Source organism: Ruditapes philippinarum, unplaced genomic scaffold (assembly GCF_026571515.1).
Source record: "Ruditapes philippinarum isolate M1 unplaced genomic scaffold, ASM2657151v2 ctg5380_1_1_1_1, whole genome shotgun sequence".
NCBI lineage: Eukaryota > Metazoa > Mollusca > Bivalvia > Venerida > Veneridae > Ruditapes > Ruditapes philippinarum.
The window spans coordinates 213,332-227,111 of NW_026852001.1; the positions used below are offsets into that span (position 1 = coordinate 213,332).

At 30.9% G+C, this 13,780-nt stretch overlaps 1 protein-coding gene across 3 annotated transcripts in view; it reads left to right on the forward strand.

Annotated features, from left to right (window-relative positions):
* LOC132746049 (putative protocadherin beta-18) overlaps nt 1–13,496 on the forward strand; it is a 102,832-nt gene extending 89,336 nt beyond the window's left edge. For all 3 annotated transcript variants that reach the window (XM_060735119.1, XM_060735128.1, XM_060735111.1), the window contains 3 exons: nt 9,676–9,829; nt 11,234–11,907; nt 12,698–13,496. In XM_060735119.1, coding sequence (XP_060591102.1) covers nt 9,676–9,829; nt 11,234–11,544 — 465 coding nt within the window. In that variant the 3' untranslated portion in view covers nt 11,545–11,907; nt 12,698–13,496. The remainder of the gene's footprint in view (nt 1–9,675; nt 9,830–11,233; nt 11,908–12,697) is intronic.
* The last annotated feature ends 284 nt before the right edge of the window (nt 13,497–13,780 follow it).

Consider the following 13,780-nt stretch of genomic DNA (forward strand, 5'->3'; position numbering starts at 1 on the left):
AAGTTTAAAAAAAAAAGAAGTGTACAATTAATAATAACCCCCTCACCAAGTGAACTTTGCATAATTCTAGTGATTGCATGACTTTGTGCATGTAAAAAATAGACTTAAATCGATATCATCAAGCTGAATAAAAAGCTGGTCAGACTGGTCCTGTTTTGAGTTAAGTAATCCTTGCTATGCTAAATATTGTAAATGGACTAGTTCATCTTTCAATCTGGACCAAACCATTCATCATTTTTATCAGGGACAATGTTAGGACTATATAGTGAATATAATTATTCTGACTGAATAGCAAACAGTGCAGACTATGATCAGACGGCTTAGATGTGACGACTGGTCTTGGTCTGCACTGGTGGCATGGGTAGCATCTGTGCTGCCAGCAGGCTCATGATTGGAGTACCAAACACTGACCTGGCCCTGGCCGGCTATACTGGTTGCAAAGACTTATCATTTTGGGTTTTGCGGCAGGGTAAACGTTGATATAGATATATACAGGGATTATAGCAAACTTTCATACAAATTTTGCTATACTAGGAATTGCGAACGAATTGCAAGCGTAGCCATAATATTGAACAAGCCTGTAATAATAGAGATTAATACACAAATGCAACAGACAAACTTATAAAACATTCATGGTTACTGCTGCATTATTTAAATTTCTAGTAGTCTCTTGGATTACAACAACCATTAAAGATTGCTCTATTAAATAAAAGTCCCACACAAGTCTCCATGCACAAGTTTATTCCTGTCTGATCACAAGATTAACTTCACTTCTTAGCAGGAAATATATTTTAAATTTAGAAAAATAATAAATGACAAGAATAGGAAGGAAATTTGATTCTGAGCATAAAAACATCTGAGCATGATGGGTTTTTAAGGGAAGGAAATATAAGCTTTTAAATCAGCATGAAGTTTGTTTATAGACAAATTTCAATATTATTTTTTTTTAATTTTTGTTTGTTTGGTTTTATTTCTTTCGGTGTGTGGGAGGGGGGTCCATTGAGGGAAATAAGAGGGAAAAATATAGATTTTGTAAATTATATATCTTTTATTGGACATTGGAATTTTAGAGTTGAAAACAGAATGTACAGTCAAACTTGAGTGACTGCATAATGGAATCTAACACTGTATTTTGCTTGTAAATGTTTTTCTGTCTTCCTAATTGAACAAATTTCCTGCAGAATCATATGTAAATTGTCTTCAAAAGACTGTTTTTTACCATTTCCTGGTTCTGGTCTTGAAATTAGGTCCAACTGTGTATTTGTGTTTTACCAAATATTTTGAATATTTTGAGGGGCAACATAAATGATTGTGAATTTATTACCAGATATATGATATTTTGATGTTAGTGAACTGTTCAAGGAAGTGTTTGGCTACTAAGTTTCCCCTTAGGGTCTGAGCTAAATTGACAGTACTTTTTTATTACTATACCACACTCTAATGTCAGTAACGTAGGCAAGGAAATGAGCTTTTAAGGAGAAAAAATATGAATGGAAAAAAAATAATTCAGCGTATTGACCTAATTTCGGTTTTTCTGGTGTTTCGAATTTACTGTCCTTGACCTTCATGGCATTGGCCAGTATGATTGTTGTTTATTTGCTCATGTCCGTCTGTGTGCTGGTATCAATTCAATTGTATAGCACTGAACATATTGTGATTGTATAAAACTACATTGGATAATGTTTCAATGGCTTAGTCAAAGGCAACCTGGCTGAGATTCAAACCCAGGACCCTCAGAATGTCATTCTGTAGCTAGACTGATGGGGCAGTAGCTGGCACATACACATGTTTTTTGCTAATTAGTTATTTGGTCAATACTGTAATAATACTAGTATTAAGCACCGAGCGACTCTACCAACATCAGCTAGCCAGCTGTTTGTTTACTTTTTTCCCTTATTAGTAATTTGGTGAATACCATCCCAGTAACAGTCTATAACCAGTACTATAGTACTGGTGTCTATTGTTAAAAAGATGTGTATATAGGTCAGAAGGTGTGTTAGTTTTTGTTGTATGATGTATGATTACGAGTAACTAACCTGTATGAGGCCGGGCTCGTCTATTCTATCAAGTTAGGTGAAGATCATTGTCAAATTGATTGTGCTTTACCCAGCTGAGTTCACACCTCACAAACTAAACTAACGTCCACATTTTTCTCAATTTATATTTTAACACATCGTATTTTCGGAAAATATAAAATGAACAGCACCCAATAGACAGTGTAAATGCTGATTTATATAGACATTCGTTCTGAATGACAGAAAGAATATATTTTAGGAACTGGAAATAATTTAAACGAACTGTATTTTGTTATGTAATAATAACATTATGTCATTGTTACAAATTTATTATGTAACATTTTAGGAGAAATAGCACTTATACAAGATGATAAATCTTAAAGCATAATGTAGTGATCAACAGCGGAGAAGAAAGTATTGATAGTTTATGAGCATATATCAGTAGAATGTTACATATTTGTCCAGCAAAAAAAAGGTGAAATTAAGTCGGTTATTAGAATTAGGGCAGTACATGTATCTATATACCATGTAGACAAAGATCAGCACAAAAACTATGGCCGCCTTGAGACTATATAGATATTGATTGCTTTCTTAAATCATTGAAATGTGGGTTATGATAATTTCTGAAGTCATTGAAATATTGGTTATGACAATTTCCTAATTCATTGAAATATTGGTTATGATAATATCCTAATACATTGAAATATTGGTTATGATAATATCCTAATTCATTGAAATATTGGTTATGATAATTTCCTTATTCATTGAAATATTGGTTATGATAATTTCCTTATTCATTGAAATATTGGTAATGATAATTTCCTAATTCATTGAAATATTGGTTATGATAATTTCCTTATTCATTGAAATATTGGTTATGATAATTTCCTTATTCATTGAAATATTGGTTATGATAATTTCCTAATTCATTGAAATACTGGTTATGATAATTTCCTAATTCACTGAAATATTGGTTATGATAATTTCCTTATTCATTGAAATATTGGTAATGATAGTTTCCTAATTCATTGAAATATTGGTTATGATAATTTCCTAATTCATTGAAATATTGGTTATGATAATTTCCTAATTCATTGAAATATTGGTTATGATAATTTCCTAATTCATTGAAATATTGGTTATGATAATATCCTGATTCATTGAAATATTGGTTATGATAATATCCTAATTCATTGAAATATTGGTTATGATAATTTCCTTATTCATTGAAATATTGGTAATGATAATTTCCTAATTCATTGAAATATTGGTTATGATAATTTCCTAATTCATTGAAATATTGGTTATGATAATTTCCTAATTCATTGAAATACTGGTTATGATAATTTCCTAATTCACTGAAATATTGGTTATGATAATTTCCTAATTCATTGAAATATTGGTTATGATAACTTCTGAAGTCATTGAAATATTGGTTATGATAATTTAATAAGTCATTGAAATATTGGTTATGATAATATCCTGATTCATTGAAATATTGGTAATGATAATTTCCTAATTCATTGAAATATTGGTTATGATAACTTTATAGTTAATGTAATATTAGTCATGATAATTGACAATATAAGGCATTGAAATATTCTTTTGCTAAATATTGAATTTTTGGATAGTTAATATTTATTTTTTAAGTCCTGGTATAATTATATGTAATTTCTCAGATATGAATTTTTATATGAGATAATCTATCATTTGAAATAAACAGTAACATGTCAAATTTGATGTGTATGTAACATTTCAAGCAGTAACCTTGAATGTCTGTGACTTTAACAGGACAGTTTGAGAGCTTTTACTTCTCTTTTATTGAACTATTTCTAGTTTTTTTTATGTTCCAATTTCATTAAGATAATAAAAACTGAGTTAGGTTATTAACCAGCGCATGTAGGATAGCCTTTGATTATTCATGAAGCCGAGGAAAAAAACGTTACATTTTGACAAGAATTTAATGTTCGGAGGAAATCGTTCTTGCAATTTCTACAAATTCTGTCTTGATTAATACAGCATATGGGCAGTTAAGTATGATGCCACTGTACAAATAGGTTTTTTATTAACTGTTAATTAAGCGAATCGTGTTTTGAAGTAAGTTTCCAAATTTTTGTACAATTGTACCTTGTTAAATATAAGATAAACTCGATAAATTACAAAAAACGTGCCTGGAAATTGATAAAACACATATCATAAGTTGGTTTGAGCCAAGTTAACCTTACTTATATTTTTCCCCCATCACCTGATAATTGATTCACTCGTTTTAGAAACTTCATTAGGTGTGCTAACAATAGAGATTTCTCTAAGTGCGTTTTGTTCCGGTTGCATTATGGTTCCGGTTGTTGCAAATGTGATAATGCATGTAAAGTAAATTCTTTGTAGATGGAAACATGATCATGTAAAAATACCCAAGTCTTATCTGGTTAGGCATGGAAGTATTAATGGGGAATTGTGGAATTACAGAGTAAATATTTGCCAGAATTTGTACAAATTGGTACTGCTGATGAATTATGGTCTGACAACCCATATTGACCTATCATCTGCTTTGCAGAAATTGATTTCTCCAGTTTCCGATTTTCCGAATTTCCGTTGACTTATAAAGGACTGCATGAGTGAAAGTGAGAATCGTAAATAACTCAACAAAAGCGGTGGTCATTAGGGGGACATCATCTTTTCGGAGGCAAATCTAGTTATGTTGGTCGTTTATGAATTACTTGAACCAAATTGCCACTTCTGCAATTTGTCTTGCATTTCCAATTTTGGTAATTACCGGTTAGTGAAAAAAAGAAATCAAGTTAAAAAGTCTTTTGTACGGTTTGCTTTGTGCCAAGTGCGCTGATGCTTTATCCTGTCAATACAATGGGAAATGCATATGGTTTCTTCATTTGCATCCTTTTGTTTCCGTACAATATTTATTCCTTCAGAGACTTAAATGATTCGCCTTTTTTATGATTCAGCTATCGTCAACTGACCGAGGCGAGTAATGAATTCCTGATGACTTTAACAGTGTTGAAACCAATCATATTCTATTATTGCACTTTGTTCTGACTTTCATAGCTAATTTTGTTAAGTGTACCCACAATGTCTCTAATTAACAACAATACCTAGAAACACATGCACATGCCGTCTTTAACCTCGATGTGTGAAAATGGAATAGGAAACGGTTTAGACATTTATTGTATACGAAGTGATTTCCTATTAATTTAATCATGAAAGTCAATCAGATTACAATTTTAGATAAGCCTGTACCGACACATATCGCCCATTATATGTTCCGTCATGCACAAGTCTGCGGAAAACAATAGCAGCATGCAGTGATCTTAAATGGTCATAATACTTAATTGTAGTTATTAAGGTGAAAGAACAGGACAGGTGATGCTTGTTTAATGTGCGGACACCCTTGTTAAAATACAGCACCATTCAATCTATAGATAATTACAAAGTGTTCGGCCCTTGAAATGGTCGGCAGGACTCCCATCAACTGACCATAATCTTCAATGAAGCTTAAAATGACCATGATGTTCCACTGGCCATAAAGTGGACACAGACATTGATCATAGGGCCAAGGTGTTTTTATTTCATGTTTTATTTATAAATAAGTAATACCTATACTGCTAGGGACCAGTGAAAGTAAACATAACCTGCAAAAAAATAATGCTCTCATTTGGTTTTCACAGTGTTAGAAAATCCTACTTTTGTTTATTTATTCAACAGGAAAGAAATAAACTGATAAATATTAATCTCATATGTTTTAATAATTCATGGATAAAAGTTATTGCCTTTGTTTTTCTGGGGTACATATTATTATATATATATTTTTCTATATCTCCCATGTCTCTTTTTATTTTCAATTACCAGTACCATGTGAAGGCATTATTGTAGAAATAAAAGTTATATTATCCTGTGAAGGAATTATTAAGCAATAATTATACCATCCTGTTATGGCATTATTAAGTAATATTAAGTCTTATACTATCTTGTGAAGGCATTATTGAACAATATTTATTCTATCCTGTGAAGGCATTATTGAGCAATTATAAATTATACTATCCTGTTAAGGCATTTTATTATTAAGCAATATTAAGTCTTATACTATCTTGTGAAGGCATTATTAATGAAATTATACTTTGCTATAATTATTCTGTGAAGGCATTATTGAGTTACATTTTTCTGTGATGGCATTATTGAACAATAATTATACTATCCTGTTAAGGCATTATTGAGCAATAATTATTATAACTACCAGTATCCTGTTAAGACATTATTAAGCAATACTAAGTCTTATAATATTTTGTGAGGGCATTATTAAGAAATGCTTTGGTATATTTCTTTGTGAAGGCAGTATTGACCAATGGCATTATTGAGCAATACTCAAGTATGTAATTTTGTTTATTGTTATCCTGTGTATGCAATTTTGACCAATACTTTGTGAAGGCATTTATAATTGAGGATTCATTCTTGCATTATTAAATAATCATAAGACTAAACAATACTTAATAGTGTTTCTTTTCTTCTTATAGTGCATTATTTAAAAAAAAACACCTGTAATTCACACCTTGGAAACATGGCTGTCTGAAGACTATGTAATTATCATTATTGAAATATTTCACCTATGTTAAAAAATCAGAAGTTATCATGACATCACAGAATGTGTTAATTGGTATATAATTATCTTTGAAATCAAATATGTAAGAATTTTTTATACTTTTATATTTATATATAGCCTGGGGTCGCCTCCCTTTATTTTCTTTTGATGTACATACTTGTGTCTGGTATAAGTTATTTTAATAATGCTCCATGATTAAATAAATGTTGAAATTAATTTTCAATAAATTATGTAATTTACTTTGAAGTGTGTAATTAAAGTTTCTGGTAAAGTCCTCTAAAGATATACAAAAATATGTTTCTAATTTATAAATCTTAATTCCATGGTTTAGTTTTATTGATTATTTGTCTAGATTTGATTTCCATGAGTTTGTTTACAAAAGACACAAGGAAAGAACTTTTTATACATCTTTAATAGCATATGTTTTGTTCATTTTCTTTCTTTCATATTAATTTAAAATCTGCTGACTATGGAATAAATTGGAAATAATTTTCTGAAAAGTGATTTTTTTATGCTGCCAGAAATTTACTTGCAAAACATTGCTTGGAGATGTGCCACAGTAGAAACACACTTTATGAAATTAATACAGTATGATTTCCATCTTAAAATTATGATTGCTTTGCTGACAAACATCCATAAAAGTAATTAAGCTTCTAGCTACCATGATTTTAACAGACTGCGACTGCGTCTGAGCAATAATTCAATGGACTGGTACTCAGTTTTTAATGGAGTTTTGTAATTGTCATGGCTTGCAAGTTTTATGTTAGATTTACAGTCAAAGTGTCAGTAGACTGTGCCGCAAATATGGTCTCCTGCAGGGCTCTATACAATATGTTCAATCCATTGAGAAGATATATGTCCTTTTCATCATTGTGAATTAGTAGGATCTTATTGTAACCGAGTCACATGATCACTTCCCTAATAAGGAATCATGGGTAAAATATTGCGACACTGACCCTCGTTTGTCCATTAAACAATTAAATCAGTGGCGATCATTACATTTATGGGATAGGGCATGGGTTTCGAATAAAAGACGTGTCCTCACTAAAGACGATTGTGATAATTACGTGAACTTCGTATGGGTTACTTCCCTCGCATTTTCGATTTTCTAAATCTATTGTTAATAAAATACATTTTAAAATACCTAATGGTCAAACTCTCGCTCGAAGTTTGTAAATCAGTCTAAAATGTCCTTACGTCTATAATTAAGAAATGTTTTATAAGCCTGTACCATAGGTGACTCAGCCATGATACAATTGTTTGGTCTAAATAGTTCAGGTGTTTGAATTACCATACTTTTATTAAGATGATAACATTTTGTTACTCTGCCAACAAAACAAGAATTAAGAAAAAAGGAAGAAAACAAAGAGCAGAATATAAAGCTTCATCTAAATTTTTAAAAAAAAATCCTAACTAACAGAATCAGAGTAAGTAAATTACAAAATTTCAACTGAATATATTTCTAATTAAGTTTCAAATATGGTGAAAAGTAGATTTTTTTCACTCTTTTTTTTGTGATGGGGATGTAGGGGTTGTGATGTTTTGTGTTACTGATAAAAAAAAATTAATAGAAAGGAATGCTCAAGTCTTTCTCTAACTCTCTAACCAGCTATCATGTGATCCTTGCCAGAAAAAAGAGGTATTTTTTATGTTTAAATTATTAATGGCAAATGAATAATTAATCGGAATACAGAATAAAATCCGTCACCACATCAGAGGGTTTTGGGCTTCATAAATGTAATAATGCATGCAGCATCCTGTACGTAGATTGAAATGGAAAATTATGTTGTAAAATATAACATTATATTGTAACGTTTAACAACCAGAATGGCTGTCCAGCTGCTTTCTATTAAAATGATTTAATTCGCTTCTGTATCCAATAATATGAAGTCTTTATTCCGTCTTAGGCAACTAAATTAGCCCTTTAATGTAAAAGCTGGCGACCATAAAAGAACGATTTGGCTACAATAATTCAGTTTTACGCGTTAATATGTTTTCTAAATGGTGAATTTTATTGACGCGATTGACAAAATGAGTGAAATCAAATGGAAAAGTCATATGTCAAGAATTTTATATTGTGTAATATAAAGTGTATATAATTTGATGAAATTTGCTCGTACTTTCAAAATTCGACCTCCTGTTGCTTTTATGAACAGAAATAAAAAGTAATGAAAATTATTTCATTAAGAATACACCTGCAATATTGAGCGCGTTTCCTCACTCAAATATAACAAATTATATATTCATGTATTACATTGAGCAATTAATTTTTATATCAAGAAAAACTGTTGGCATGATAATGTTGCGGAAAAAATAAAGAAGAAGTATATCACCATGTTTGGGACTGAAAGAAATTTCCTTTTAGTACAGTAAAGTTACATTGGCTAACCTTTAATGCAGTAAATGACATACGCTCACCATACATCTTGGATAGACCGGGGTTTTTTTTCCTTCAAGGTTTATCATGAATTTTTCAACAAACTTCAGGCTTTCATTACATTAAAGTGTAAATAATTAAATAGAAAAAAAAATAGCACAAACAAAAAAAAAACATACTAACTATGTACATTGACCATGCCTCATTTTATGCATGTACTATGATCAAAAATGTATTTCATCATCATCATCATCATCATCGTTGTCATCATCATCAATACCACCACCACCAACATTATCATTCAGTTTGTCATTTTCATTATATTTATTATATTTATTTTTACACTATTTTATAATTATATGTTATTACAAACAATATTATCTGCAGATGTTTCTAAATTCAAAATTTCACAGTTTTCATGTTTAATTGTGAATTCTTCTTCAGCCCGTGCTAGTGGGCAGTAACTTGCACTTTCCAGTACTGTCCATGAATAGGCTCAATCAAACAGAGCCTGCAACATTTTTAATTTTAGCATTTTGGGCGGAGATTCCGTTTTCTCTATTGTATGATATTATAATCAATATTATGATATTGTAAACAATATTATGATATTAAAATTAATATTGTATAATATTATAATCATTCTATCAATATTATTATACTATATTTTACAGCCAAATCTGACATTCCTGTCTCCAGGCCAGAAGAAAGTGGAAGATAACCACAGTGAAACATCAGGAGATACTGGCACCAGTGATAGTGGGCGGGGAGGAAGTGACGAGGAAATTCATACAAGCATGTCACAGTCACCGAGGGATAAAATGATGGGTAAGACCCTATATAGAGAGTTTCTCTGCTCAAATAAATGATAAGGACAGGGCTCAAACCTGTCTTTGTAGGTTTGAATCTCTCTGGGGACTTTTACAGCAGCAAATCTTCAGTTGTCTTTCTTTTAAGTACTTTAAACATTACAGTCAGTCACTTCCAGAGATATTGGTAATTTCTGGTTGGTTAAATATCCAGAAAAAGCTGGTTAGGTGGATAGACTCGTGAGATTATGACCAAAAAAATATGTTAAAATTGTCCTTAAAAACCAGAAAACCAAATAAATAAACAATTCAAAGATTATTTCTGGAAGCATGATAGTCAAGAAATCTTGATGCAAGTTTTGAATCATTTTCCAATCAGTACACTAGAGTTAAACAGCGGTGGAGTAAAATGAAACTGGTTGTGACTCAAGTAGGGCTTGAACCCATAATCTAAGAGTTGAGAGTCAGACACCTTGACCACTAGACCAGGCCTGGCTCACATTTCTCCTTTCTGTAGTAAGGTGAAAAAAAAATTGTGAAAGTGTAATTGTTGCCCTTTAATATTGTTGGCAAAGTACTACTTTTGCCAAAAAGTTAAAATCTCATTATTAATGTACCGGTATATATTATACTGGATAAATCAAACGGAAGGTTTAATGTAACTTTAATTTGCTAGTTTATGAGAAAGTTAAACTCTGATAACTTTGAAACTATTATAATCTTAGTTTTGACAAAAAAGTAGTATGATAATTTTTACTATGATTTTTCATGCCTATTAATTTTGCTCCTATGTTAATGTAACTATGTATGCAAGTTGTTTTCTTTTACTTACTAAGGAAGTGGATGTCTCGGTAGTTTTTAATTGGCATGTTTTTAACAGATTAAATATAAGATAGATTTCTGATAACAGATTAACGATCAGATATTAAGGAAATACTTTCGACTTTCCTGTTGACTATTAGATGTTTTTATCATATGCTTTTCATTGAGATACTGAAGTGTATCAGTGGGATATAAGTCATATCACACTGTTTAAAACTGAGTGAAATATAGATAGAAATTTAGTTCCCGTTCTTCACATTGACAGGCATAGCAAAGTAGAATGCCCTACAATTTTATAAAGATTTTAATGACATCATATAAATTAGCATCATGATGCATCCGATTTAGTAATGTCCAACTACACTGTAGTTATTTTAAACTACAAAGACTATGAAATATGACATTAAGATAAAAAGATATAGCTTCATAAAAATTTAGTGAAAAAAATGTTAAAGTACGAGCTTCTGGACTTGACTTAATTTAGTATTCATGAATTACCAGGGCAGATTTCAGTACTATTATAATCACATTAACCAATTTGTAATTACACTTTCGGGTTTTCATTAAAACTAATGTAATATTGTGTCTTTATTTATTGCAGATTTCACCCGACCATTGCCTCCAATATCGCATCAGGAAATCATCCCGTTCTCATTTAAAAAGGGCATGGCCCTGCCATACAGTAACCGTGATTATAGTAATAGACCAGATGTTATAAATACTGACAATATAGAAATGACAAGGCGCGACCTTGACCCTCACAGACATGGATTATCAACAATGGCAGTCCATCTGCCGAATGACTCACTCGACAGATCTCGTAATAAAGTAGTCCTTTTACAGACAGACTCCGGTATCCATAGTGATACAAACTCTAATGAGGGAGACAATACAAGGGATTGTATGGTGTGAAATTAATTAGTGATATGTTAATGATGTGATATAAAATGGACATTTTTGACACCTGTCACCCCCTTTTCTAATTAGACTATGGAATGTTCCAAACTATAATAGCAAAATCTCAGCTGGAACATCGAAAAAATAAGGGGGTGCAGGGGTCAGAGAGAAAAAAAACAAGGCCATATTCAGTATTTATTTAGTGTGATATATGTGAAACCATGGTTCAGATGATGTTTGTTCAACTGAGGGTCCAGCTGCTCTCTAAGGCACAAAGATGAATAACCTTGTTCTGGTGACCAAGCATTGACATAGTATTCAAGCTAAAAAATCCCATGGCATAGAAGAGGGAAAGAAACACAGTTAAGTAAAATATAGGTATGCAATGTTTTTTGTTACAAATGTTCAAATAAGTTTCTGTTTTTACAAAAAGGAGCAATATCATGTGCTTCACTTTTTTTGATAAGTCTAAATTGCTAATTAAAGGCAACAATATTGTTAACTATGCTAAGTTCTTTTGGTCATACTGTAATTAAGTTAAACGTTCTGGAGAAAAAAACAATTGTACAGTCAAACCTTCAAAGGCCACCCTAAGGAGAAACTGAATGTGGCTTAAAAAGACAAGTGGTCTTTATTTGGAATTTTACCCTGTATTATCTTATTAAGGAGGGTTGTCAAAAATGGCCTTAATTTGCATGGTGATCATTATTTGGAGTTGGTCTTAATCGCAGGTTTGATTGTATTTGTTATCTTTACTTACTACTGTAATTAAGGTATCAAAATACACTTTAAATGATTTCATAGGATTACAGGTTTCACAGGATTACTTATTTTAATATCTTCACATGGATTTTTTTATGGTGCACATGAGAATATAAATAGTCAAGCACACCTCTGATTCAGTTGATTTGTTTGACTATATTTTGAAATTTTTAGTACTTTATGATTAGGTAATAATGTTTGAACAAAATATTTAAGAAAACCATTTAGTAATATTGGATTAATCTCTATATGTTAATCATGAAATATACCAATTAACTGTCATGAAGTTATTTATTGTTGTATGTGTGTTATCTTTCATCTGGGACTTAAAATAATTTATATCATATATTTTAAGACACACTTGAAAGGAGATTAACTATTTTAATCATTTTTGTTTTTGTTTCAGGGCCTAAAAAGATTCATCTGCCATTACTGTACCATTGGTGAACTTAAATGATGTCATTTCCTGTATTACAAAAATTCTAGTCACTGTCACTTCCTGTTCTGTGTTACCATGGTATTTCTATGATGTCATAATCAAACAACAAGAAACTAAACAAGTTATAATCAGATCATCATGCAAATGTTTAGATGTAGACTGGGGCTCTTTTATCTTAATATGTGAAACATTGCATCTTATATATCATTAACACAGTCTATTATCTAAACCTGGCATTGATGGGTCAGCTTGACTGGAACCCTTGACTTTCATTAAAGAAATATTATAAACACATTGTATCATAGATACAGTCCAAGAATGTGTGTTATTTTTTTTTTCTGTCAGGTGTTTTGGAAATAATATGTCTGTGTTTATATGTGTTTAAATGGGAGTGATGTGCAATGGAAAAACTGTGTTATATGTGTTTAAGCAAACGGATGAATAATTAAACTTACATACAATAGGTGACACTGTAAGACTTAACGCTTGGTTATTTTCGAAATTATTGAATTACCTCCCTTTGACAATTCAGTAATATGGGATTTATATTTATTTCAAAAGTATTAGTTGCACTTGTATTCAGTGACACAAAACATTTGTGTATTTACATGTGAAAGTTGCCATATTATCTAAGAATGTTTGATGATATTTTATAATGAGATGTTTTTGTATGTATAATTGTATACTTATTTATTTTACTTGAATATGTTATTGTGATAAATATATTCAAATTTCGATGTTCTACAAAATAATAAAAAATATGTTTAACAAATTTTGAGTGTTTATATTTATTTCATGAGTTTGATGGAGAGCATATTAGGATGAGAATCTTCAGTATTTCTTATTTTTATACCCGTGAACCAATTTCAGATAATGTAATGCCTGTGGTTGTCCGTCTGTTTGTCCATTAGCAATTGCCTGCACTGTTTCTTTTAAACTGATGAATGGAATTAAAAATACATTGCAAAACTGTTAACCATAATAAAAGGATATGCTCAACCTAAGGATGGGGTTCCTCATATCAAGGTCAAGGTCAAACATTCTTTTTGT